At 38.7% G+C, this 25,298-nt stretch overlaps 2 protein-coding genes and 1 long non-coding RNA gene across 7 annotated transcripts in view; 2 read left to right on the top strand and 1 right to left on the bottom strand.

Annotated features, from left to right (window-relative positions):
• LOC133091351 (zinc finger protein 177-like) overlaps nucleotides 1-18,092 on the top strand; it is a 32,156-nt gene extending 14,064 nt beyond the window's left edge. For all 4 annotated transcript variants that reach the window (XM_061190562.1, XM_061190563.1, XM_061190564.1 and 1 more), the window contains 5 exons: nucleotides 14,257-14,342; nucleotides 14,952-15,078; nucleotides 15,515-15,607; nucleotides 16,123-16,205; nucleotides 16,739-18,092. In XM_061190562.1, the coding sequence (XP_061046545.1) occupies nucleotides 14,257-14,342; nucleotides 14,952-15,078; nucleotides 15,515-15,607; nucleotides 16,123-16,205; nucleotides 16,739-17,848 (1,499 nt within the window). In that variant the 3' untranslated portion in view covers nucleotides 17,849-18,092. The remainder of the gene's footprint in view (nucleotides 1-14,256; nucleotides 14,343-14,951; nucleotides 15,079-15,514; nucleotides 15,608-16,122; nucleotides 16,206-16,738) is intronic.
• Nucleotides 14,996-20,504, bottom strand: LOC133091365 (uncharacterized). Of its 2 annotated transcripts, none has more exons than XR_009700879.1 (3): nucleotides 20,462-20,504; nucleotides 19,286-19,353; nucleotides 14,996-15,154 (listed from the first exon to the last, which is right to left on the bottom strand). It is a non-coding gene; the product is annotated as an uncharacterized LOC133091365 (long non-coding RNA). The 2 variants fall into 2 exon arrangements; XR_009700878.1 differs by lacking the exon at nucleotides 20,462-20,504 and adding an exon at nucleotides 19,712-19,784.
• A 159-nt stretch (nucleotides 20,505-20,663) lies between these two features.
• The window catches only part of LOC133091360 (zinc finger protein 426-like), a 30,351-nt gene continuing 25,716 nt past the window's right edge, over nucleotides 20,664-25,298 (top strand). The window contains exon 1 of the mRNA XM_061190576.1: nucleotides 20,664-20,892. The gene's annotated coding sequence lies outside the window, so the exon portion shown is untranslated. The remainder of the gene's footprint in view (nucleotides 20,893-25,298) is intronic.

Raw genomic sequence — 25,298 nt, 5'->3', positions numbered from 1 at the left:
TTTACCCAAGTAAGTTGAAAACTTATGTCCACACAAAAACCAGTACATGCATGCTTTTGGGGGTTTTTTGTTTCTTTGCACATGAATGTTTTTAGTAGTTTTTTTTTGTTTTTTTTTTTAAAGATTTATTGATTGATTGATTGCTATGTTGGGTCTTCGTTTCTGTGCTAGGGCTTTCTCTAGTTGCGGCAAGTGGGGGCCACTCTTCATCGCGGTGCGCGGGCCTCTCACTATCGTGGCCTCTCGTTGCGGAGCACAGGCTCCAGACGCGCAGGCTCAGTAGTTGTGGCTCACGGGCCTAGTTGCTCCGTGGCATGTGGGATCTTCCCAGACCAGGGCTCGAACCCGTGCCCCCTGCATTGGCAGGCAGATTCTCAACCACTGCGCCACCAGGGAAGCCCAGTAGTTTTATTCATAATTGCCAAAACTTGGAAGCAGTCAAGATGTCCTTCAGAAGGTGAATGGATAAACTGGCACATCCAAACAACACAGTATTATCCAGTGCTTAAAATGAATGAACTATCAGGCCATGAAAAGACATGGAAGAACCTTAATGCATATACTAAGTAATGCATATCACTAAGTGAAAGAAGCCAATCTGGAAAGATTACATACTGTATGATTCCAACTATATGACATTCTGGAAAAGGCAAAACTGTGGAGATCAGTGGTTGCCAGGGATTGGTGAGAGTGATGGGTGGAATGTATAAGCAAAGCACAGAGGATTTTTAGGGCAGTGAAAAATACCCTGTATGATACTCTAATGGATATACGTCATTACAGTTGACCCTTGAACAACAAGATTTTGAACTGCATGGGTCCATTCATATGTAGATTTTTTTTCAATGAATATGTACTGCAGCATTACACCATTCGGTTGTATTTGCAGGTACAGAACCCAGAGGGCCAACTGTTAAGTTGTACTGGTGTTTTCGACTTTGAAGAGGGTTGGGGATGCCAACCCCCATGTGTTTACAGTGGAGCTGAGAAAGGCTAGTGGGCACTTTACTTCTGCCTCAAAACATCATGCTTTTGTTCCTTGAGCAAAGCCTGGAGTCCACAGTTCACATGATACTGCCTTGTTAGGCTGTGCTCATTATGTGGTGAAAGAACCTAGCCTCCTTAAAATATTTTTGGAATGGAATGTAGATTAATATTTTTCCGGTTTAAACACGTGCTCCTAGTCTTTAATATTAGTAATTAAGTGCCTAAGGTTTCTGGGCCCTTCCGTACATGGGCAGATATTTTATGGAGCCGATCTGCCTGAGAGGCATGGTCAGCCGCGAGGGGTTGAGCTTTTAAATACAGATCTCCAGATATGGGTGATTCCATTAAATAATAAGGATCCTCCTAATGATTAAGTTTATGTCTAGGCAGATGTTTTATTCATGGGGGTGTCTAGAAAAGGCACAGAGAGGAAGCTATTGAAAATTTTAAAATCCTTATTTCGGGCTGTCTAACTGTAGTAACAACCACCCCGAAGCACCTTAAAATCCGTCTTTTCTCTACTACCAGATTTCCATTTTAAATCATGGGTTCCGGTTATGCATATTTAAGAATCAGCCCTCTTTTGGCCCTGATAAAATCCATTTCTTGGCAGGTAGCTTAAAGTGCTGATCGAGATTGTTTTTTGTTTTTAATACCAGGATAATCATTGTTTAAATTGGAGTCCGGACAAAAAAGTTCTCTGACTTCTGGGGGGCTTGCTTTGGTTAGGAAGAGGGGAGGGGCAGTGACCCCGCAAGAGAATCCATAATGGCTGAGTAGTGAAGTTTGGACTCCTTTTCCCTTCTGACTGCTCAGTCTCCTTTTCAAAACCTTGGGGACCTCTACTTTTTCCATCGAGGAGACCATATGGAGTCAAAGACCCGGGCTCAAGTGCCTGCACACCATTTTACTTAAATGTGCCATCAAGAGTAAGTTACTCTACTTGATAAGCCTCCTTCGCTTAAAATAAACTTGCCTGCACTTCGCCTCAACTCTGTGCTCAGGCTCCCTGGCCAGGCCTTAGCCACTCTCTCCGGGCCCGCTTCCCAGCCCCGCTCCCCTGTCGGAGTTCCGGGGGGTACTGAACTACTGGAGGCGGGAGCCTCAGGCCCGGGACCCGAAGCGGAGGTGCGCGTCCGCTGGCGGCTTGGTCCTCAATAGCTGCTTCGCGCATCTTACCCGTTTCCATATCCGTTGGCGTCCGATCCGGCTGGGCCCAAGTTCAGGTTCCGACCACGAGTCTTGAAGAGCCGTTCGATAGTGGGGAGGGGTCAAGGGTAAGGTTTACGGCGCCAGCTGCTCCTGGACCGCGGCGCCTCCTGCCGGGCTTCACGCGCGACTTCCCGCCCGGGGCCTCAGGATGCCCTGCTTGTCCTCCAAGCACCGACCCACTCCATTCGTGCCTGCTGGGGTCGCGGCTTCTTCCCGTCTCCCGAACGACTGCTCGGGCGGTCTGTCCCCGGGAGGAGGAGGGTCTGGAAATAAGGGCAGGGCGCGTCCGCAGGGTCTTTTCTCCATCGCCTGTCCTCCCCTCTTTAAAAGGCCTCCCCCAAGTCAGACTTTACTTTTCCTTAAGAAGATGCCCTTTTTTGTACCTCATTTTCTTCCGTTATGACATTTTTTGAAGTACTCATCAATTCACTGAGATCTGCCCTTTTTTTCTTTGATCTGGCTTACAGTTCTCTAGTGTGTGGAAGCAGCCTAGTCCCCTGTTGGTGGATGATTGAGTTGTTTCCATCTGAATAGGCTTGTGCATGTTTCTTCATATTTCTGTACTTAGGACTTTAAGGTCGATTTTTAGAACTAAAGTTGTCGGGTCATGTGTAATATTCCTAGATATTGCCAACTGCCCCCGTTCTATTTTGAGCGCTCAGAACGTGTATTTTGCATCCAGCAAGCTGCACACCTCTCTTAGTTTTCAAATAATCTTAACCTATAGATGCTTTTGGATGTTTACATATCATCCATGAATGACAGGTTTATTCTTCCTTTACAGTCCTCCAACCTATTGTGTCTCCCCATCCTTTTCTGCTCTCCCCAACTTACTGCACTGTCTGTATCAATGATTAGTAGAAGGAGCCACTTCTTTTTCTGTGTCTCAAAGGCCTTCAGCTTGTATCTAGTAAATTGAAATGTTTGCTCTATGTTTTCGATACATTTTCAGGTTTAAAGACATTTCCTTCTGTTCCTCTTTTCCTCGTTTACTATGATTAACATGTAACTAAAGTGTACAATTCAGTGAATTTTAGTATATTCCCAGAGTTGTGCAACCATCACCACAATCTAATTTTAGAAAAATTTCATCATCCCAGAAAGAAATCCCATACTCATTAGCACTCACTCCCCATTCTTCCCTACCCCCCAGGCCCAGGCTACCACTCACTAATCTATTTCTTGTCTTTATAGACTTGTCCATTCTGGACATTTCATATAAATGGAATCATACAATATTTTGTCTTTTGTGAATGGTTTCTTTCACTATAATGTTTTCAAGGTTCATCCACATTGTAGCAAGTGTCAGTACTGATTCCTATTAATGGCCAAATAATATTCTTTTGTATAGATACATCACATTTTATTTATCCACTCATAATTTGATGGGCATTTGGGTTATTTCCACATTTGGGCTATTGTAAATAATGCTGTTATGAACATTCTTGTTAAAGTTTTTGCGTGGACTTACGTTTTCATTTCTCTTGGGTTTATCCCTAGGAGTGGAATGCTGATTCATATGATAATCGTATATTTAACATTTTGATGGACTACCAAACTGTTTTCTAAAGTGGCTGCACCATTATTTTTTACCACCAGCAAATAAGAGTTCTGATTTCTCCACATACTCACCAATTGTTATTTGTCTTTCTGATTATAACTATCAAAATGAGTGTCAAGTGGTATCTTGTAGTTTTGATTTGCATGTTCCTGGTGGCTAATAATAAGCATATTTTCATATGCTTAATGGCCATTGTATTTTCTTTAGAAAAATAGATATTTTGCCCATTTTAAAAATTGAGTTTTTTTTAATAGAGTTGGCTAAAATTATTTTTAAATCATTATGCAATGTTGGGTATTATCAAACACTTTTACTGTATTATTGAGATGATCATACTGTTTTCTACTTTGATCTATTCATGAAACAAATTATATTAATTGATTTTCTAGTAAGCCTCTCTTGCATTCCTGGGATAAACTCAACTTGGTTCTGATGTATTAGCTTTCTCAGTTTTTGATGTATTTGATTTGGACTTATTTTCTATAGACTCTTTGTATCTATGTTTATTAATGAGACCTGCATATCATTTTGTTTTCTTATAATGGCTGTCATGTTTGATATCAGTATTATACCAATCTCAAGGAACATTCCTCTTCCTTTATCTACTTAGTCAAGGTAATCCCTTTGATAAGGCAAACTGTTTTGTGATGTCATCTTAAAAGTGGCGTGTCCATCCCCTCCCCTTCTTTCCCCCCATGGTAATTATGTAAGGTACTGTCATAGATTAATCAAAATGCACACATGACGTTTTGGATCGTGCCCATTTCTGGAGTTTTGCATAAGTGTGTCTAATCCCCGAAAGATTTGAGTCAGATTAGAATTCTCTCTTCTTTGAATGGCAGAACTGATCTATAAAACCTCTGAGCCTGGTGTTTTCTTCATGGGAAAAATTTATATGCCTAGTTCTTTATTTTGTTTTTACTTTTTTGGTTGTTGTTTTGTTTTTTAAAGAATCTATCTGGGCAGTGAATTATCTGGGCTGGAAAGACCTGGAGTCTCTCTGAGGGGGTCAGCAACAACCCAGATTATTCCACTTTTATACATTTTTTAAATTGTGGTAAAATATATACAATATAAAATTTGCCATTATAACCATTTTTAAGCATACAATTCAGTGGCATTAATCACAGTCACAGGTTGTGCAACTCTCACTGTCCAGGTCATTTTTGATAATTATTTTAGGACTATTAGTTTGTTATTTCTAGTCTTATTTCTCTAGGAATTGAGCTATTTCCTGTAACTTCTGAGCTTGATTAGCATACAGTTATTCACAATATCTTACATGTTTAATCTCTGCAGCATCTATAATTGTGTTCTTTTTTGCTTTTCAATTTTCTTTGCACCTTCTCCCTCTTTCTTTTCTTGAATAATCTTGCGTGATTTTTCCTATTAATTTTCAAAGAATTAATATTTTTTGTTTGATCTTTTCTGGATTTTTGTTTTCTAGTTCATCATATTATTCTTTCTTTCCTTCAATTTTTTAAAATTTATTTTGAGATTTTTTTCCTCTAAATCTTTTTTTTTTTTTTTTTTTTGGCCATGCCGCGTGGCATGCAGGATCTTAGTTCCCTGACCAGGGATCGAACCCAGGCCCTTCGTAGTGAGAGTGCTGAGTCCTAACCATTGGACTGCCAGGGAATTCCCTAAATTCTTAAATTGGAAACTTAGACTAATTTTTAACTTTTTTTTCTAATATAAGTACATAAAGCCTAATTTTTTTCCCCTAAGGCCCACATTAGCTGCAACCTACAAGTTTTGGTACTTAGCACTGATCAGTAACCATAGTATTAATGTACTTTTTAATTTCTAATTTAATTCATTAATTATATCTTTTACCCATGAGTTATTCGTAAGTGTAATAATGTTCTCTAAACTCCAGATGTCAATGGCTTTTTTCTATTAGATTGAACTATGGTGAAACTGCTAACATTCAACCTTTTTTTTAACCTATAAAAATGGCAGTTTCATATGGTTCAACATAATTTTCTTTTGTAATTAATATATAACTTAATTTCATTTTGGTCAGAGAACATATCTGTATACATCTTCTTTGAAAGGCTTAAGATTAGCTTTATAGTATAGCAGTGGGGTCAGTTTTGTAAACATTCCACTTATGCTTGAAAAAGATATGTATTCTCTATTTATTGAGAGTAGTGTCTATAAGTGTTTTAGATGAAGGATGTTCATTTTACTATTCAGACCTTCAAATCCTCTTTTTTTCCTCTGATCTATCCATTACTCAGAATAGTGTGTTAAAGTCTCTTACACTGATGGAGGTTTGTCAATTTCTACTTTAATTCTGTTAGCTTCTGTTTAAAAATTTTATGACACTATGTTACTTGTGTATACAACTTCAGAATCTTTATACTTTCTCATTAATTGAATCTTATATCCTAATGTAGTTACCTGTTGTAGTGCCTTTTGTCTTAAAAATGTATGAAATTAAGTTAGCCAAACAAACTATTTTGGTTAATATTTGCCTGGTATATCATTTTCATTTTTGAGATTTAGTCTTTCTGTGTTGTTTTGTTTTTAGTGCATCTCATGAAACAGCATAGAGCTGAAATTTATCTTAATCTAACATGGCAGTCTTTGTTTTTAAACTATAGAGTTCAGTCCATTTATTTGTACATTTATTGTGATTATTGATAAAGACATTTTCTGCCATCTTACAACATGCTGTTTATTTTACTTGCTTTTGTTGTTTTTTTCCCCTGCTTATTTTTCTTGCCTTTGTAATAATTGAAGTTTTTTCCTCATTCCATTTTTTCTTCTAGCCTGTGAGTTAAACCCACTGTGTTCTTCAGTAGTTGCCCTAGCTATTTTATCATGCACACTTAAAGTCTAAAGCTAATCAATACCTTTATTCTCTAACGGAAGAATACCAGGAGCATAAGACTACAGTCACATCCCTCCCAATTTATATTTTTTTATTATTCAGTAGCATTCCAGCTTGCTTTTCCATCTCACAAATTAGATATTGCTATTATTATTTTATATAATCAAAGTTCACTTAACATTTCAGACATACAAATTCCTATTTCCTGGAATACTGAGAATTTACTTTAGTGATGATCTTTAGATGGGTAAGCTCTCTTGGGTCTTTACTTTAAAATGTCTTTATTTTACTCCTCTTTTAAAACTTTAAGCTTTTCATATGGAAATTTTCAAGCACACACAAAAGTAGAGAAAATAATATAGCGAATCATATCTTCAACACTCAGTTTTCACAATTATCAATATTTTACCATTCTTGGATCCCGTAGGCCTGAGCTGTCTAATACACTAGCCATATGTGGCTATTCAAATTTAAGTTAAAATGTAAATTACTTAAATAACACTAGCCTCACTTCAGGTGCTCAATAGCCATATGTAAATGGTGGCTATTGTATTAGATAGTGTACATAAGAGTTGGACAGTGCTGGTAGCCTAGTCACCTGCTTTTTCTTTTTTCTGGAGTGTTCTTACAGCAGATTCTGGACATCATGTCCTTTCATCGGTACTTAAGCATGCGTCTCTGGCTGGTACATAACCATCACCGCATTTTCCCACCTGGCAAACTCCAAAGTTCCCCAGTTGTCTCCAGAATATCTTTTTACAGTTTGTTCAAATCAGGATCTTAACAGGGTACCCACCTTGTTTTTTTGAATATGTATCTCTTAAGTTTGTTTTATCCCCTCCTCCTTCTTTTTCCTTTTTTTTTTAATCCACTGACTTATTGGAGATATCAAGGCGTTTGTCCTACATTATGGATTTAGCTGATTTCTGCTGCTTTGTGTTATTTAACTTGTTTATCTCTGTATTTCCTATTAAAAGTAGTTAGTCCAGAAGCTTGATTAGATTCAGGGTTTGATTTCATAAATTCACCCTTGAACCTAAAGAAGATATTTTAACTGGATTTAGAATTCTAAGTTGATAAGTTATTTTTCTGTCAGCACACTGAGGGTGTCGTCCTTTCTTCTGACATACCTTGTTGCTCTTGAGACGTGAGACATCAGTTTGTCTTTCCTTTTTAGGTGACCTGGGTTTTTTCCCTGGCTACTTTTAAGATTGTGGGGGGGGGGGGAATCAAACACCAAAGAAGAAAATAAATGTAGGTGTGGATTTCTTTTTATTCTTTCAGCCTGGGATTTATTGTGCTTCCTGGATCCAAAGGTTAGTGTCTTTTACTAATTCTAGGAAATTCCTAGCTAGTTTCTCATCAAATGGTGTAACAAAGTTCTAATCTGGTGGTTAATCCTTGCATTGAATTTCTAACTTCAACGAGTCTGTCATTTCTAAAAATTACGTTTGTTTCTTAAAACTGTTTCATCATTTCTAGCGTATCTTATTCCATATTCATCCAAATTTCTCTTAATTTCTTTAAGCCTGTTAGATATAGGTTTTTTTTACATAATGTCTAAAAAGTCTAATACCTGCAGTATTGTGCTTTCTTTTTCCTGCTGCCTGTGTTTTGACTGCTTCTCACTCATGGTACATTATATATTTTATATATTTGTGTTTCATAATTTTTTTAACTGTGGCTTCCTCAATTTACTTAGAATTTTATCTGTGGGAATCCTTTGAGGCCTGGCTTGAAGTTGAGTTTTCCAGAGATAGGTCCATTTGCTCACACTAATTGCCTGGGGGACCCTCTTTAATGAAACCTAGAACCTTCTTTAAATAAAATTATTCTCTTGAGGGAATAATTTTGGATTACACAAGTAATGTGAATTTGGACTAAAATGTAAGATTTTCTTTTTGTACTATATCTGATGCCAAGGTCTAGACCAGTACATTTTCTCTCTGTCTCCTTCTGTATGGAAAGTTATCTTTCTTTTCTTTAGAACTTTTAATTATGGATTTTCAAACATACTCAGGAGTGAAGAGTACTATGATGAAACCTCCCTGTACCCATTATCCAGCTTCAATGATTACCACGATTTTGCATTCTTAATTCTTCCCCTTGCTTACTATAATAACTGAGTTTTGTTTTCCTGGAGCATGTTAAAACACATATCAAACATCATGTCATTTCACCCAGAATTTGAGTTGTATCTCTAAAAGAAAAGGACATCATAAGGATACAACCAGCCTAACCCAGTCTGGGGGCAAAAGAGGAAGGAGAACTGTTACAGAGCAAGAGACTTACGAGACAATTCTTTTTTTTTAAAACATCTTTATTGGAGTATAATTGCTTTAAAATGGTGTGTTAGTTTCTGCTTTATAACACAGTGAATCAGCTATACATATACATGTATCCCCATATCCCCTCTCTCTTGTGTCTCCCTCCCACCCTCCATATCCCACCCCTCTAGGTGGTCACAAAGCACCGAGCTGATCTCCCTGTGCTATGCAGCTGCTTCCCACTAGCTATCTGTTTTACATTTGGTAGTATATATAAGTCCATGCCACTATCTCACTTTGTCCCAGCTTACCCTTCCCCCTCCGCGTGTCTTCACGTCCATTCTCTACGTCTGCGTCTTTATTCCTGTCCTGCCCCTAGGTTCTTCAGAACCTTTTTTTTTTTAGATTCCATATATATGTGTTAGCATACGGTATTTGTTTTTCTTTTTCTGACTTACTTCACTCTGTATGACAGTCTCTAGGTCCATCCACCTCACTACAAATAACTCAATTTCGTTTCTTTTTATGGCTGAGTAATATTCCATTGTATATATGTGCCACATCTTCTTTATCCATTCATCTGTCGATGGACACTTAGGTTGCTTCCGTGTCCTGGCTATTGTAAATAGAGCTGCAGTGAACATTGTGGTACATGACTCTATTTGAATTATGGTTTTCTCAGGATATATGCCCAGTAGTGGGATTGCTTGGTCATATGGTAGTTCTATTTTTAGTTTTTTAAGGAACCTCCATACTGTTCTCCATGGTGGCTGTATCAATTTACATTCCCACCAACAGTGCAAGAGGGTTCCCTTTTCTCCACACCCTCTCCAGCATTTATTGTTTGTAGATTTTTTGATGATGGCCATTCTGACTGGTGTGAGGTGATACCTCACTGTAGTTTTGATTTGCATTTCTCTAATGATTAGTGATGTTGAGCATTCTTTCATGTGTTTGTTGGCAACCTGTATATCTTCTTTGGAGAAATGTCTATTTAGGTCTTCTGCCCATTTTTGGATTGGGTTGTTTGTTTTTTTGATATTGAGCTGCATGAGCTGCTTGTAAATTTTGGAGATTAATCCTTTGTCAGTTGCTTCATTTGCAAATGTTTTCTCCCATTCTGAGGGTTGACAAGACAATTCTTTAATAAAAATAAACTTTAAATTTAATTCCTAATTTAAATAAATTAGGAGTTTGGGATTAACAGATACACACAACTATATATAAAACAGATAAAAATTAAGGACCTACTGTATAGCACAGGGAACTATATTCAATATGTTGTAATAACCTATTATGGAAAAGAATCTGAAAAAGAATATATATATGTGTGTGTATATGTATATATTTTTATACACACACATATATAGCTGAATGACTTTGCTGTACACCTGAAACTAACACAACATTGTAAATCAACTATACTTCAATTAAAAAATTTTTAAAATAAACTTTTAACAGAAGTTTTTAGCATTATCACAACACCATTATCACCCCCCCCCCAAATTAACAGTATTTCTTGATGTTATCAGTGGTCTTTAGCTAAAGACCACCAGGGGCACACAGAGTTAAACAAGTTAGATTTATTACTTACTGCAGCAAGGCAGAATGCACACCATGGTGAACTGTGGGATATCTCAGTAAGAGAGTGTTAGAAAAGACTTATTAAGGAATTTGGTTTTGAACACGTGAAACTTACATTTTATAAATCATTGTTATCTCAATTAAAATAAATTTTAAAATTACTTTTAAAAAAGAAAGGGGAGGGACTTCCCTGGTGGTCCAGTGGCTAAGACTCCCAATGCAGGGGGCCTGGGTTTGATCCCTAGTCAGGGAACTAGATCTCACATGCTGCAACGAAGATTGAAGATCCCACGTGCCACAACTAAGACCTGGTGCAGCCAAATAAATAAATAAATATTAAAAAAAAAAAATGGGAACATTGCTCTTGATATAAATACTAGCAAATTGGCTAGTAAGTTTAATAAAAAGTCATACATCATTTTAACATTCAAAAGGTTGCTTTAAAGGGCATCCAGGATAAAACTACTGACTCAGAAGCATACTGCCTATTGGAATTATAAAATGTCATTTCAAGGATCAAGAATGTGAGTTGTAAGTGAATGTGATTTTTCAAGCTATACTGATATTTCCCGAGGGATGGTGATATTTAAAATAAAATTGTAGTTTAATCCAACAACAATACCTTTTTTCCACTTCGGTAGAAATAGCTATTTTTGAAGGCAGATTCTCTAGTTTTCAAACTAATTTCTTTGTCAATGTTGGGCATTTTTTAGACTTTGTCAATGTCTAGTTGACCTTTGTCAATTGAGAACCTAACATCATATAACTTAAAGGGATATATTTTTAAGATGCCAGCTGAAACCAGGAACTTAGTAAATGCAACTACAAAGCCTTAATATAAAAAAACAAACGAACCCACACATTTTTCTAACCTATAAAAAAAAGAATTGGGGCTTGTATTAGGTGCTTTTGGGGTGAGTTCTGGATTGGATGTTGTAGGGTGCAAGGGTATTCTGTGTTGGGCATCTTAGTAAATGTTACCTACAAAGGGGGAAAACTATACTGAGACTAAAATTATAATTGATAAACAAGCAGCAGTCACTCATATTAGCCAGAAAAGGGGGATGTTTGGTCATTTTTGAGGTGTAAATAATGTTTATATTTTGTCCATGTTCAGACACAATTACAGAGTGTTCTTGCTTTTGTCTCAATATATCATGGTCACAGAGTGACCTTGTCTTGTTGCTGTTTTGGGTGTTGAACAGGAGAACACCCAGACGTTGCTGTGAGTTTCAGGCCAGCTCATCACAACAGCAAGGCCTAGTTGAGAGTACCAGGTCAGCTCCTGCATATCAGGGGCTGCTTTCTCTCTTTTTTTTTTTTTTTTGGTGCTGAAACCCAGGATGCTTTTCTCTTTACCAATATCGTCTAATACCCTGTCTGTGTTCTGTTAACCCCAAGTGTCTCGAATGTGTTTCTATAGTCGTTCGAATCAAGATCTAAGGGCCACACTGTACAATGGATTGTTACGCCTCTTAAGTCTCTTAATCAGGAAGAGTTCTCCCTTCCTCTTTCTCCTCCAAACTGGATTTGTCTGATTATGTCCTGTGTATAATATCATTTAACATGTCCTCTGTCTCCTCCTCTTACCCTTCTCCTATAAACTGCTAATTAAAGGATTTGTTAGGATTTTTTTTTTGGCAAAAATATTTTATAATTGGTGTTGTTTCTTGTTACATCATATCAGAACTAATGATGTCCAGATGTCTCTTTTGAGATGTTAAGATTTATCAGTTGGTCCCAGTGTCAGCTTGACCTTACTTTATAAAGTTCCCCAGCACATGTACTTAGTCTTAAATTATCTCCTTCGGATTTCTTGTTGATTACAAAAGAAAAAAAGGGTAACTTAATGGGGAAACATGCTGCATACCACCTTAATCAAATGATCAAAGTTAATATCAATAATGAGACAAGACTGGCATCATAAGCCTCCTGAAGTGATGCAGAGAAGGACAAACATCAATCACATAATACGTCCTCCAAAAATGAGCTTTGTGAATCTAATCATGAGAAAACAACAGACAAACCAAAACTGAGGCTGTCTGTAAAACATCTGGCCTGGACTTTTCAAACCTGGGAAGATGAAGAAAGGCTGAGGGACTGGTCCAGATTAAAGAAGATTAAAGAAACATACTTTGAGGGCGTGATCCTGGATGGGAAGTTTAAAAAGTGACTGCTATAAAGGACATTATTGGGCCAGTTGGTAAAATTCTGCATATGGATTGTATGTTAGATAATAATATTAAATCCTGCTTTCAATCATTGTGTTTGTGCTAGAGAATGTTCTAAGTTCCTATGACACTCTGAAGAATGTAGGAGAAAAGGGTCATGACATCCGCAATTTCCTCTCAAGTAGATTCCTCTCAATATCATTCTTGATGAAACACCCACACCAACACACACGCACACAACACACACACACACACACACACACACACCCCTACAGAGAGAGGAGAAAGAAAGCAAATGTGATAGAACTTTAACAACTGATAAAGAGTATAGGGAAGTTCATCATATTTACACTATTCTCACAACTTTTGAGTTTGAAATTTTTTCAAAATTAAAAGTTGAAAATAAACATCCCCATTCACTTTTCACCTAGTATTTTAATAGCCATTTATTGTCATTGCCTAAGTCCATTAATTTACTAGTGGTTGCAGAATGGTGACTTCCTGATTCTAGCATTTTCTTCATAATAAATGAAGCTCCTAATAAAGTTTCTGTGATTGTTCTATAAAGAGCTTTCCCTTATCGCAACTATTTGGTAATCATAAAATATTGTTCATAAAGGAGGGAGCGGGGTGATATATGCTTGATTCTTTTTTTTAATTACATTTCTTTAAATAAATTTATTTATTTTATTTATTTTTGGCTGTGTTGGGTCTTCGTTGCTGTGTGCGGGCTTTCTCTAGTTGTGGCAAGCAGGGGCTACTCTGCGGTGCGCGGGCTTCTCATTGCAGTGGCTTCTCGTTGTGGAGCATGGGCTCTAGGCACGCAGGCTTCAGCAGTTGTGGCACGTGGGCTCAGTAGTTGTGGCTCGCGGGCTCTAGAGTGCAGGCTCAGTAGTTGTGGCGCACAGGCTTAGTTGCTCTGCGGCATGTGGGATCTTCCCGGACCAGGACTCGAACCCGCGTCCCCTGCATTGACAGGTGGATTCTTAACCACTGAGCCACCAGGGAAGCCCTACACGCTTGATTCTTTTCACGAATTTTCAGAGTAACAAAATTATATCCTGGCCACCTCCGGTAGTGACCATTGAGGGTTTTTTTTTTGTAACACTATAGACTCATGGCTTTGTTTTACATTTGGTATATTTCAACTGATTGTAGTCATTATTCTTTATTAAATTGTTCCATCTTAAGCCAGTGGGAACCTTTTAAAGTTTTCTCCTGTGTGGTAGGCTCCTTGCTTTCTGGTATAAGCTGTTCCAGGTTCATCTTGAACATTTCTTGTTCCACATTGGACTCAGCTATTTCCCAAAGGAGTCCTGGTTTCTTATACAGACAGATGGCATTTTGAGGAATTTTAACACTAGAGCGCTCATTGCTCCTGACTTGTGAGTGACTCTAGGCATTTTTGGTGGTTCAGTCTAGGGAAAAGTTTAAAAAATAAGTACATACAGTATTTCCATTTCTAACTGTTCTTGGATAGGGAGATAAAATCTGTACTGTATTGTTTGTATGTATATGTGCATATATGTGCATTTGTGTGTGCATGGTTAAAGCTAGTGTGAGGAAGCTTCCAGGCCTGTAAGTGTTGACTATCTGTCAGGCCTTGACTCTTATGGCTTCTTTCTTCTTCTCTAGGTCTGCATGCTCCAGGCCAGGAGCCTGACCAGGAGGGAGACACAAGAGGAAGAATGGCTGCAGGATTGCTGACAACCTGGTCACAGGTATGTGGGAAGTTACTGTTTCCAAAAAAGCATTGCTGTTCCTAAAAGATACATCTCTTGCCCATGACCCACAGCTTCACAGCCCAAGCAGGCTGGCCTCAGGCTTCCCCAGTTCTCTGGGCTTCTCAGAATGGAAGATAGAGGATGTCTTAGGAAAGGCTTCAACATTTGTTAATTTTTTTTTTCAGATAATCCTCCAGGGTGAGTATTAGTTCCATATTCTGCTGGGTGCCATGAAGGAAAATAAAGACTTTTTTCACTAGGAAAAACATTCATTCATTTTCTAAGTATTTTTCTCATTCTGCAGTATGCTCAGTCTTGATCTTCAATAAGACTGGCAGATTCCTCACAACCCAGTTGTGGAAATATCAGTTCCACTGTGTTAGAAAAGCTGCTAAGCTGCTGGATGATATAGTCCAGGGAGTGAGGACAAAAGTGGAAAGTTCCAAGAATTGAGCCTTGGGTCAAATAATGAGAGACCTCTGAAGCATGTCTGAGCTTCCTACACATTGGGTCTCCTTCCCAAGTCCTGTCAGCCTCACTCGCCATCTTTCTGGTTCAGAGTTAGAGATGGTCCTTGGCTGAACCTGTGTACGTGTGATGTTTTAGGACTTGGTGACCTTCGAGGAAGTGGCAGTGGACTTTTCACAGGAGGAGTGGGCACTGCTGGACCCTGCTCAGAAAATCCTGTACAGAGACGTGATGCTGGAGAACTTTAGGAACCTGGCCTCAGTGGGTAAAGTTGACCTCATTCCTTCATATTCATTTGTTCATACACGTAATAGTTCTTCATCACATATCTGTTCCAGAAACTGTGAAAAGAATGGCAGTACATGGTAAACACAGAATGGATGGTTCCTGCCCTTGTGGGGCAGTCTTGTGGCTTCCCATGAAAATGCACTGATTGTATTTTCTCGATGCTTAAAAAATTTAGGTAATTTGCAGATCTTGGGCTTGGAATTCAAGGGTCAGGTCGTGTGGGACAAGGAGTGTGCATGTCTGTTTTGGGGCCCTGTGAAATAGTTATATAATCTGATTGTTTTGCTGCTCCTAAAGCTGCACTTGCCTATCTTCAGAATCCTTTAAAACCAAAGTATTGGAATCAATTTTGTGGAAAGATTTCTTGTTTCCTTCACAGTCTCCCCACATCATGTGTCTTTCCCCATGAGCAGGGTATCATCTCTGCAAACATAGTCTGATCACTGAGGTGGAGCAGGAAGAGCTGAGGCCAGAGCAGAGAGGAATTCTCCAAGGTGCTTACAGAGGTGAGCCCCAGGCAGAAAGAGGTCATTGTATGGAATAGCCACAGGCTGCGAGGGGTGATACAGTTGGGAATGTCAGTCATTGTGGGAAAGAAGGCAGAGGCCATTACATGAGCTTTTCTTCTTTCACCATCTCTCCATTCATTCATACTTCCATTTGGTCTCAAAGAAAAAACTATTTTAATTACTCTTTCAATTTCACATTTCCTTGAATACTTTTTGTTCAGTTCTCCCCGCTTGCTTTCCAGATAATACCTTCTCTTATTGTCTCAAGCCTCCAGAATCCTTAGTAAAATACCTCTCATTTCCATTGCTTGTCCCTATCATTGGCATCTTTTTCCAGAGCCAAGTTCCTAAATTAATTTCTCTGGTCACTGGTTGCATCTTCTCTTTCATATTTTCCTCCTATATTTAGTGTTATTATTTGAAAACAAATCCATAGGGTGCCTGCCTCCTTTTTTCTTTCATCCCTACTTTTTCTCCCAATAATTATAAAAAATTTCCCCATTCACTTTCAGACTGGGATACCCAACTTAAATCAAAAGACGCAATTCTTACGCAGAATGTTCCTGGGGAGAAAACTTCCAATGGCATAAAAATGGTGAGATTCACTAGAAATGATTCCTGGTTTTTTAGAATGGGAGAACTCTGTGAATTTCAAGGAATTAAAACAGCAGCAGCACCCAAACAAGGGGAGACACTTGAGGCAAGTGGAATTCACTCATCAGAAAGCTGCTTCAGGAAAGCCTTTATGAATCCCATAAAATTGGAGAAATCTCCAAACCTACCTCAACACTTGCTGCCTTGCAGAGAATATCAAAAAGTAAACATTTACTTAAATGTGATTCAGTTATTAAGTATTTAATAAATAATTCATTCATTCTTCACACATGACTAGAAAAACTATATTTAGGATGCCCTTTGATGGGAATGAATACCATGGGGCCTTGGGAAGAGTATTCAGCTATTTCAACTTGCAAGAATAGCGTAAAAGGTATACACACACCCTGAAAATGGTAAAAATGTTAGTCATAATAATATGCTTCATATATATGGCAGAATCCACATGGGAGTGAGTTCCTCTGTGATGAAAGTGAGAAAGCCTTTAGTCACCACTTATTCCTTATTCTGTAGGCAGCAACTCACCCTGATGAGAAACCAATGGAATTTAATCATTGTGGAAAATTCTTCAGAAAGAACTGTCACCTTATTTGTCCAAGATATTGCAAGAGAGAGAAATGCAACAAATATAAAGAATACGGGCAAGACTTTGGCCATCCCTCAACTCTTAGGAGTCATGTGAGTACTCACACTGGAGAGAAAATTATTGAATTTAATGGTTGTGGAAAAATTTTCAATCAAGAGTCATCCCTTAGGAAACACTTAACTCTCACAGGAGAGAAATCTTCTGAGTGTAATCAACATCTTATGTCCTTCAACTTACACTCTTCCTTTTCAGTACATGAACAAATACCTACTGGAGAGAAACTCTGTGAATGCAGTGACTATGGAAAAAGATCTTCCCTTAGTTTCCACAAAAAAATGTGTATTGTGGAGGAAAGCTCAAAATGTAATGAACATGGGAAAGTTTTCACTGGCCCCTTGTCCCTTCAGATATGTGTGAGACCTCACACTGGAGAGAAACGTTATGAATGTAGCAATTGTGGGAAAGCCTTTGTTTTTCAGTCTTCCCTTAAGAAACATGTGAGATCACACACTGGAGAGAAACCTTACGAGTGTAATCATTGCGGAAAATCCTTCAGCCAGAGCTCTCATCTTAATGTGCACAAAAGAACTCACACTGGAGAGAAACCCTACGACTGTAAGGAATGTGGCAAGGCTTTCACTGTTCCTTCATCCCTTCAGAAACATATGAGAACCCACACTGGAGAGAAACCCTATGAATGCAGTGACTGTGGGAAAGCCTTTATTGATCAGTCATCCCTTAAGAAACATACACGATCTCACACTGGAGAGAAACCTTATGAGTGTAATCAATGTGGAAAATCCTTCAGCACAGGCTCTTATCTTATTGTGCACAAGAGAACTCACACTGGAGAGAAAACCTATGAGTGTAAAGAATGTGGGAAGGCCTTTAGGAATTCCTCTTGCCTAAGGGTACATATGAGAACTCACACAGGAGAGAAGCCCTATAAATGTATTCAGTGTGGAAAAGCATTCAGCACCAGCACTAACCTTATAATGCACAAACGAATACATACTGGGCAGAAACTATATGAATGAAATGACTACAGGCTAGCCTTAAGGGGTCCTTCACATCTCACTCATTTTAGAACTCACTCTGGAGAGAAATCCTATTGTGACCAATTTAGAAAGCCTTCAGGCACAACTCTTAAGTCACGTTGTACCGGGACCAACCTTATAAATGTTATGGTTCTGTGATTGTATTTATCAGTGAGTGTTTAAAGTGTGACAACTCATTAACTGATGAGTATTAAAGATTATACAGCACTCTAAATTCCCCTTGATCTACATCACAAAAGTTTTGATATATAATGTTTTTATTGTAATTAAGTACTAAATATTGTCCATTTCTCATCAAGATGTCTTGGACCAAACTATAGGTTATTTAGAAATATATATTTTAATGTGCAGACTCTGTGCATATTTTAGTTATCTTTTAGTTATAGATTTCTAAATTAATTGCATTATGCACAGAATGCATGGTCTTCGTGATACAGATTCTATAAGACATAGATTCAAACATAAAATTATTAGAGACTTGCTACATGGCCTAATGTGTGAGACACAAGAAGTTGCTGTCCCAATATCCATTCCTCCCCTCCTTCTTTCAAGTAACAAAACTACAACTGTGTTCAAATTAGCAGTGTGGACAGTTCTTAAGGATTCATCTCCCAGCTTTCCTTGCAGCTGTGAGTGCCCATGAGCCCACAGTCCTGGCCTATGAGAAAGGAGGCAGAGGTCACTGCTTGTGGGTTCTAAAGAATTCCATGGAGATGGGCGCATCGCATCTGGTGTTTTCACTTTACCATTTGCCCTTTGTCTCATCTCTTCTTTTTTCCTAGAGAATAGACCAATAGGATGACAGTCATACACTACTGATTATATAATAAGGACATAAGATATTATTTAGCTATGCATAAGCAACTATGGGTTGCTTATTTCTGGACTTCTTGTAACATGAAAAAAATAAACTAACTGGTTTAAACCACTCTTGTGGGAAGAGTCTGTTTCAGTGGATTTCAGTCTCAACTGATACATCTCATATGGTCAAGTTTTAAGAATCCTTCAAGTATAGTTGAAAACAATGTGTATTCTATAATTTGTTGGGTATAACAGATTTTCAGTATATCTGATGGATAAATCTTATTGTGTTTTTAAAATCTGTATCATTACAAATCTTATCTCATGATCTCCCCTTTATTGAGAGAGGTATGTTAAAATGCCCCAGGATGACTGTGGGTAGTCAGATTGTTTTTTAAATTCTATCTTTTATTTTGAGGCAGTATAACTGGATGCATAAAAATGTAGTCATTTTGTATGTTTCTGGTAAATTGTCCTTTCATTCTTATATAGTGTTTATCCTTTTCCCCCTAATAATGAATGTTCATTAATTCACTTGATATAAATGTGAGCTATTGACCTAGTGGATAACATTTAATGCCTACCGATTTTTAAGGACAACCAGAAACAACTTACCTTTCTTCATCACCATGTTAATTATGATGTTCCTTGCAACACCAAGAGAGATCTCCTCCATGACATCCCTTGTGGGAGACAAAGAGATCAGGAGTCCCCCAGTGGCTGTCCCAACCAAAGACACCAGCAGCCCTCACCTATCTCTCTGTTGCTCCTTGCTTTGCTTCTGTAGTGATTTATTCCCCAGCCTAGTGGGATATGAGGGATCTCATCCATAGAGACTGGTGGCTCAATGTTTAATGAAAAAGGAAAAGGGGAAGGAACATTTTGTTCTTGCTCCCAAGAAACCTCAGAAGGTTTCTCAACTCAAATCAGTTTGTAAATCTCCTGGTCAGTGTGCTTGGGCTCTCTTGAGTGCCACTGCCTATCAACATGTAAGAGCATCCTCCTGAAAACCAAATTGTTACAAAATAAGGATTCCCCCACCTTGGATATAGACTCTAGTCCCTCTCAGGTTGATAGGGACAGTCTAGAAAGGGAGGCCACTGCTCACAGCAGGGGTCACTCGGGACCACCAGGAGCTTAGCAGGTAAATATCTAAAGAAATAAAGAAATAAAGAAAAAACAGGGAAACACAAGAGACCAAAAGAAAAAAATTAAGTATAAAGGCTGGGGCTTTACGAGGCTACAAGCAATCCCCCCACCCCCTACCAAAAGAAAGGGGAAACTTTAAATCTTACGTGCCAAGTAGTTTTGAGGTCTAGCAAACGTAATGCTGTCTTCGATTGCTTACTGATTTAACAACAACAATGAAAAACCCCCAGATGCAGGGGACAGCATTAGAGTTTAGCACTGTGTCGTGCCTTGTGGAATTGACCGGAGGAGACAGACTACTTCATGGATCGGCAAGATTATCGATATGGGAAAATCACTGTTAGGGCTCTAGGAACGAGGGGAGAGGCACGTAGAAGACCTTTAGATGTGCTTGCTTGGGGTGGGTCCCTGCCCGCAGCCATGCCCTTCAGGCGCCAGTATTCAGCGATCTAAATACGCATAAGAGGTATCCCACCTCCAACCCAGCCTCAGAAACAGGCCGCGCCCCCCACCAGCAGCCCCGCCTAAGGACTGGTTCCAGCCTCGACCTTGTCTTTGGGGCTCATTCGGTCCCCAGCCCCCGCACCTAGCCCACCCGGAACCCATCTATACCCACGCCAGAGAACACTAGAATTTCTCCACCTGAAGGGAGCGAACGTGGCCGACGGCGCCATCGCGGAAACCCCGCCTCTTCCGACCCCTCCCGAGCCGGAAGCGGAAGTGGCGAACTTCGTTCGCCGCAGTCTCTTCCGCTGCTGGCCGGGTGCTTCTTGAGCCGTTTCCGGTTGGTCGTGGTCCGGCTCAAGCCGGCGTCCGGTAGGCCGGCGCGTAGGAGAGGGAAACAGGTGGAAGGAGGAATTAGGACGAGTTTGTCCCGGGCCGCCCTGGGGTCTGCTTAGAGAGGCCTACGCCGCTCACTTCCGCCGCGGCCTCGGGGCCTCCCGGAACGGCCAGGTCCAGAGGCCGCTCCGGCGAAATATTGTAAGGGCGCTTCCGCGGGGTCGTTTAGGTTTCATCCTGTGCTCCCCTCTTCAAAAGCCTCCAAAGCAGCCTTCGTGATTTTTCTTCGAGAGGTAAAGAATTTCCGCCTTTAGGGTCCGTTGACTCCAGCCCCGTGTCCTCGAGTCCTCACGCACGCGGCGATTCCGGCACATGCCGGTGAGCAGTGGGGCAAAGGGCCTCCGTTTCCTTTTCTATGCAAAAAAAGAAGTTCCGTCTGAGAATTTGGCGTTATCTTTGCGCGTTCTTTATTTTTGGCGCATTACATTCAGGTAGAAATGTACTTTCATGGATGTCTATGGGGTGCGTTTTTTTGTATAGAAATATGTTTATATAGGCCACAACTCTTTCTACAAAAGAGAAGCAAGGATGCTCCCTTATCTCTTCATCTGAACTTCCTAAACCTGTACCTCCCCACAAAACTTCAAAACATGGGGTTCCAAGAAAAACGGATGGAGGCTTTTTTGCCCTATATCTAGGATAATTGAACTTCTGATTAACAGGATGTTTGGTGTAAGTACTGTTTCCCCACATTTTTCATTTGAAAAGTCGTAAACCTAAATAAAATGTGAAGCTTCGGTACAATTAATGTCCGTTGAAGTAGAGTCACCCATTTTGGACATTTTGCATGTTTGCTCTCTCTCTCTCTCTAGATGAATACATTTTTTGGTGAGCTATTCGAGGGAGTAAGCTGAAAATAAATTGCAGCCATGTATTAATACTTGACCTTTAAATACTTGGTAATGCATCTCCTAAAGATAAGGACATTGTGCTAATTAAACCACAGTACTATTATTTACCCCAAGAAAATTTAAAGCAATAGTGTCACCTTCTATCTACTCTGTGAAAACTAAAATCCTCCACATTGTTCTGAAATACACTTCTGAGTGTCTTTGGATCTGAGATGCAATCAGGGTTTATATACGGCAATTTTTTTGTGTCTTTTAGTCTCCTTTAACCTAGAGCGTTGGCTGTTATTTCTCCATTATATTGATTTTTTGAAAAGTAACACGTTTTAAAAAGTCACACGTTTTGAAGTTTTTTAAAGTTGAGATATAATTGACATATATTAGTTGCAAGTGTACAACATAATGATTCAGTGTTTGTATATCTATTCCGAATTAAGTCTAGTTAACATCCATCGCCATCCATAGTTACAGATTTGTGTGTGTGTGTGATGAGAACTTTGAAGATCTACTCTCTAAGCAACTTTCAAATATACAATACAATATCATTACCCATAGTCACCATATTGTATATTGCATGTACTCAGGGCTTATTTATTTTATAACTAGAAGTTAGTACCTTTTGACCACCTTTACCCATTTATCCCATCCCACTCTCCCCTCCTCTGGCAACCGTAGATCTGTCTATCCATGCATTCTAGTTTGTTTTTTTAAGGTTCTACATATAAGTGAGGTCATATGATCATATGGTATTTGTCTTTCTCTGTCTGACTTCATTTAGCATAGCGACCTCAAGGTCCATCCATGTTGTTGCAAACAGCAAGATTTCCTTCTTTTTTTATCCCATTGTGTGTGTGTGTTGGGTATGTATATGTGTGTGTGTGCATGCAAACACACTATGTTTTCTTTCTTTATTCATAGATTGACACTTAGGTTGCTTCCATGTCTTGGCTATTGTAAATAACATTGCATTGAACATGGAGGTACATATATCTTTTGAGTTAGTGTCTTTGTTTTCTTCACATAAATACCCAGAAGTGAAATTGCTGTATCATATCATAGTTCTATTTTTAATTTTTTGAGGAACCGCCATACTGTTTTCCCTAGTGGCAGCCCCAATTTACGTTCCCACCAGCAGTGCACAAGGGTTCCCTTTTCTCCACATCCTCACGAACACTTGTTATTTGTTGTCTTTTTGATAATAACCATTCTGAGAGATGTGCTATCTCGTTGCATTGATTTGCATTTCCCTTAATAGTAACGTTGAGCACCTTTTCACATACCTTTTGGCCATCTATATCTCGTCTTTGAAAAAACATCTATTCAGATCCTCTGCCCATTTTTAAATTGCATTATTTTTTCCTGTTGAGTTGTATGAGTTCATATATTTTGGATATTAACCCTTAGCAGATACATGATTTGCAAAAATTTCCTCCCATTCTGTAGATTGTCTTTTCATTTTGTTGATGGTTTCCTTTGCCGTGCAGTAAGTTTTTTACTTTCACATAGTCCCACTTGTTTATTTTTGCTTTTGGTGCCTTTGTTTTTGCTTTTGCTATTTTTGCTTTTGTTATCAAATACAAAAAACCATCTCCAAGACCAATGCCAAAGAGCTTACTGCTTATGTTCTGTTCTAGGAGTTTTATGGTTTTAGGTCTTACATTCAAGTTTTTAATCCATTTTGAGTTAACTTTTGTGTATGGTGTAAGAGAGTAGTCCAGTTTCATTCCTTTGCATGTGGCTGTCCAGTTTTCCCAACATTACATGTTGAAGAGACCGTCCCTTTTCCATCATATATTCTTGGCTTTTTTGTCATAAATTAATTGTATTTGTGTGGTTTTGAATTTCTGGACTCTGTATTCTGTTCCATTGATCTCTGTGTCTGTTTCTGTGCCAGTACCATACTGTTTTGATTACTATAGCTTTGTAATACAGTTTAAATTGGGCAGCATGATGCCTTAGCTTTGTTCTTTTTTCTCAAGATCACTTTGGCTATTCAGAGCCTTTTGTGGTTCCATACACATTTTAGGATTGTGTGTTCTATTTCTGTGAAAAACGCCATTGGAATTTTGGTAAGAATTGCATTGAATCTTTATATTGCTTTGGTACAGGGGACATTTTAACAATAATTCTTCCAATCCATGAGCCACAGAATATCTTTCCTTTTATTTCTGTCTTCTCCATTTCTTTCATCTACGTCTCATATCTTTCAGTGTACAGGTCTTTCACGTCCTTGGTTAAATTTATTCCTAGGTATTTTACTTTCTGATGCAATTGTAAATGGGATTGTTTTCTTAATTTCTCTTTCTAGTAGTTTGTTATTAGTGTATAGAAACCCAATTGATATTTTTTATAAGTTCTTGCTTCCTTTATTAGCATAATTTCTTGTTTTTTCAATTTAATTTAGTTTTTAATTTATATTGGAGTCTAGTTGATTTACAATGTTGTGTTAGTTTCAGGTGTACAGCAAAGTGAATCAGTTATACATATACATATATCCCCTCTTCTTTTAGATTCTTTTCTCATTAAGTTATTACATATTGAGTAGAGTTCCCTGTGCTCTACAGTAGGTCCTTGTTGATTATCTATTTTATATGTAGTACTGTGTATATGTTAATCCCAAACTCCTAATTTATCCCCCTGCCATGCAGTTGATTTTTGTATATTGATTTCGCATTCTACAACTTTACTGAATTCATTTATTAGTTCTAACAGATTTTGGTGGAGCCTTTTGGGTTTTCTATATATAATATCATGTCATCTGCAAAGAGTGACACTTTTACTTCTTCCTTTCTAATTTAGATGCCTTTTCTTTCTTTTTCTTGCCTAATTGCTCTGGCTGGACTTCCAATGCTATGTTGAATAAAAGTGGTGAGAATGGGTATCCCTGTCTTTTTCCTGACTTTAGAGGAGAAGCTTTCAGCTTTTCACTGTTGAATATGATGTTAGCTGTGGACTTGTGATATGTGTCCTTATTATGGAGCAGCATTCCCTCTGTACCTGCTTTGTTGAGTTTTTAATCATGAATGGATATTAAATTTTGTCAAATGCTTTTTTCTGCCTCTGTTGAGATTATGATATGATTTTTGTCCCTTTTTTAACTTTTCTTTTTAACTTTTTAATTTTTTTTTTTTTGGTTGTACCAGGTCTTTGTTGCAGCAGGCAGGCTCCTTAGTTGCGGCACATGTGCTCCTTAGTTGCTGCACGTGTGCTCCTTAGTTGCGGCCGGCGGGCTCCTTAGTTGTGGCATGGGAACTCTTAGTTGCGGCATGCATGTGAGATCTAGTTCCCCGACCAGGGATCGAACCCATGTCCCCTGCATTGGAAGGCGGATTCTTAACCACTGCGCCACCAGGGAAGTCCCCAATTTTTGTCCTTCATTCTGTTAATGTGTATCATATTGATTGATTTGCAGATATGGAACCGTCCCGCATCTCTGGATATATCCCACTTCATCATGGTGTATGATCCTCTTAATGTATTATTGATTTGGGTTTGCTAATATTTTGTTGAGGATTTTTGAATCTGTGTTCTTCAGGGATAGTGGCCTGTAATTTTCTTTTCTTGTAGTGTTCTTGTCTGGTTATAGTATAAGGATAACACTGGTCTTATATTTGGAAGTACTCCCTCCTTCCTGTTTTTTGGGAAGATTTTGAGAAGGATTGATATTCATTCCTCTTTAAATGTTTGATGGAATTCACCAGTGAAGCCTTATGATCCTGGACTTTGGTTTGTTGGGAGGTTTTTTACTACTGATTAATCTCCTTACATGTAATCAGTCTGTTCAGATTTTC

This window comes from Eubalaena glacialis, chromosome 4 (genome assembly GCF_028564815.1).
Source record: "Eubalaena glacialis isolate mEubGla1 chromosome 4, mEubGla1.1.hap2.+ XY, whole genome shotgun sequence".
Taxonomy (NCBI): domain Eukaryota; kingdom Metazoa; phylum Chordata; class Mammalia; order Artiodactyla; family Balaenidae; genus Eubalaena; species Eubalaena glacialis.
This window is presented reverse-complemented; position numbering and strand designations above follow the sequence as displayed.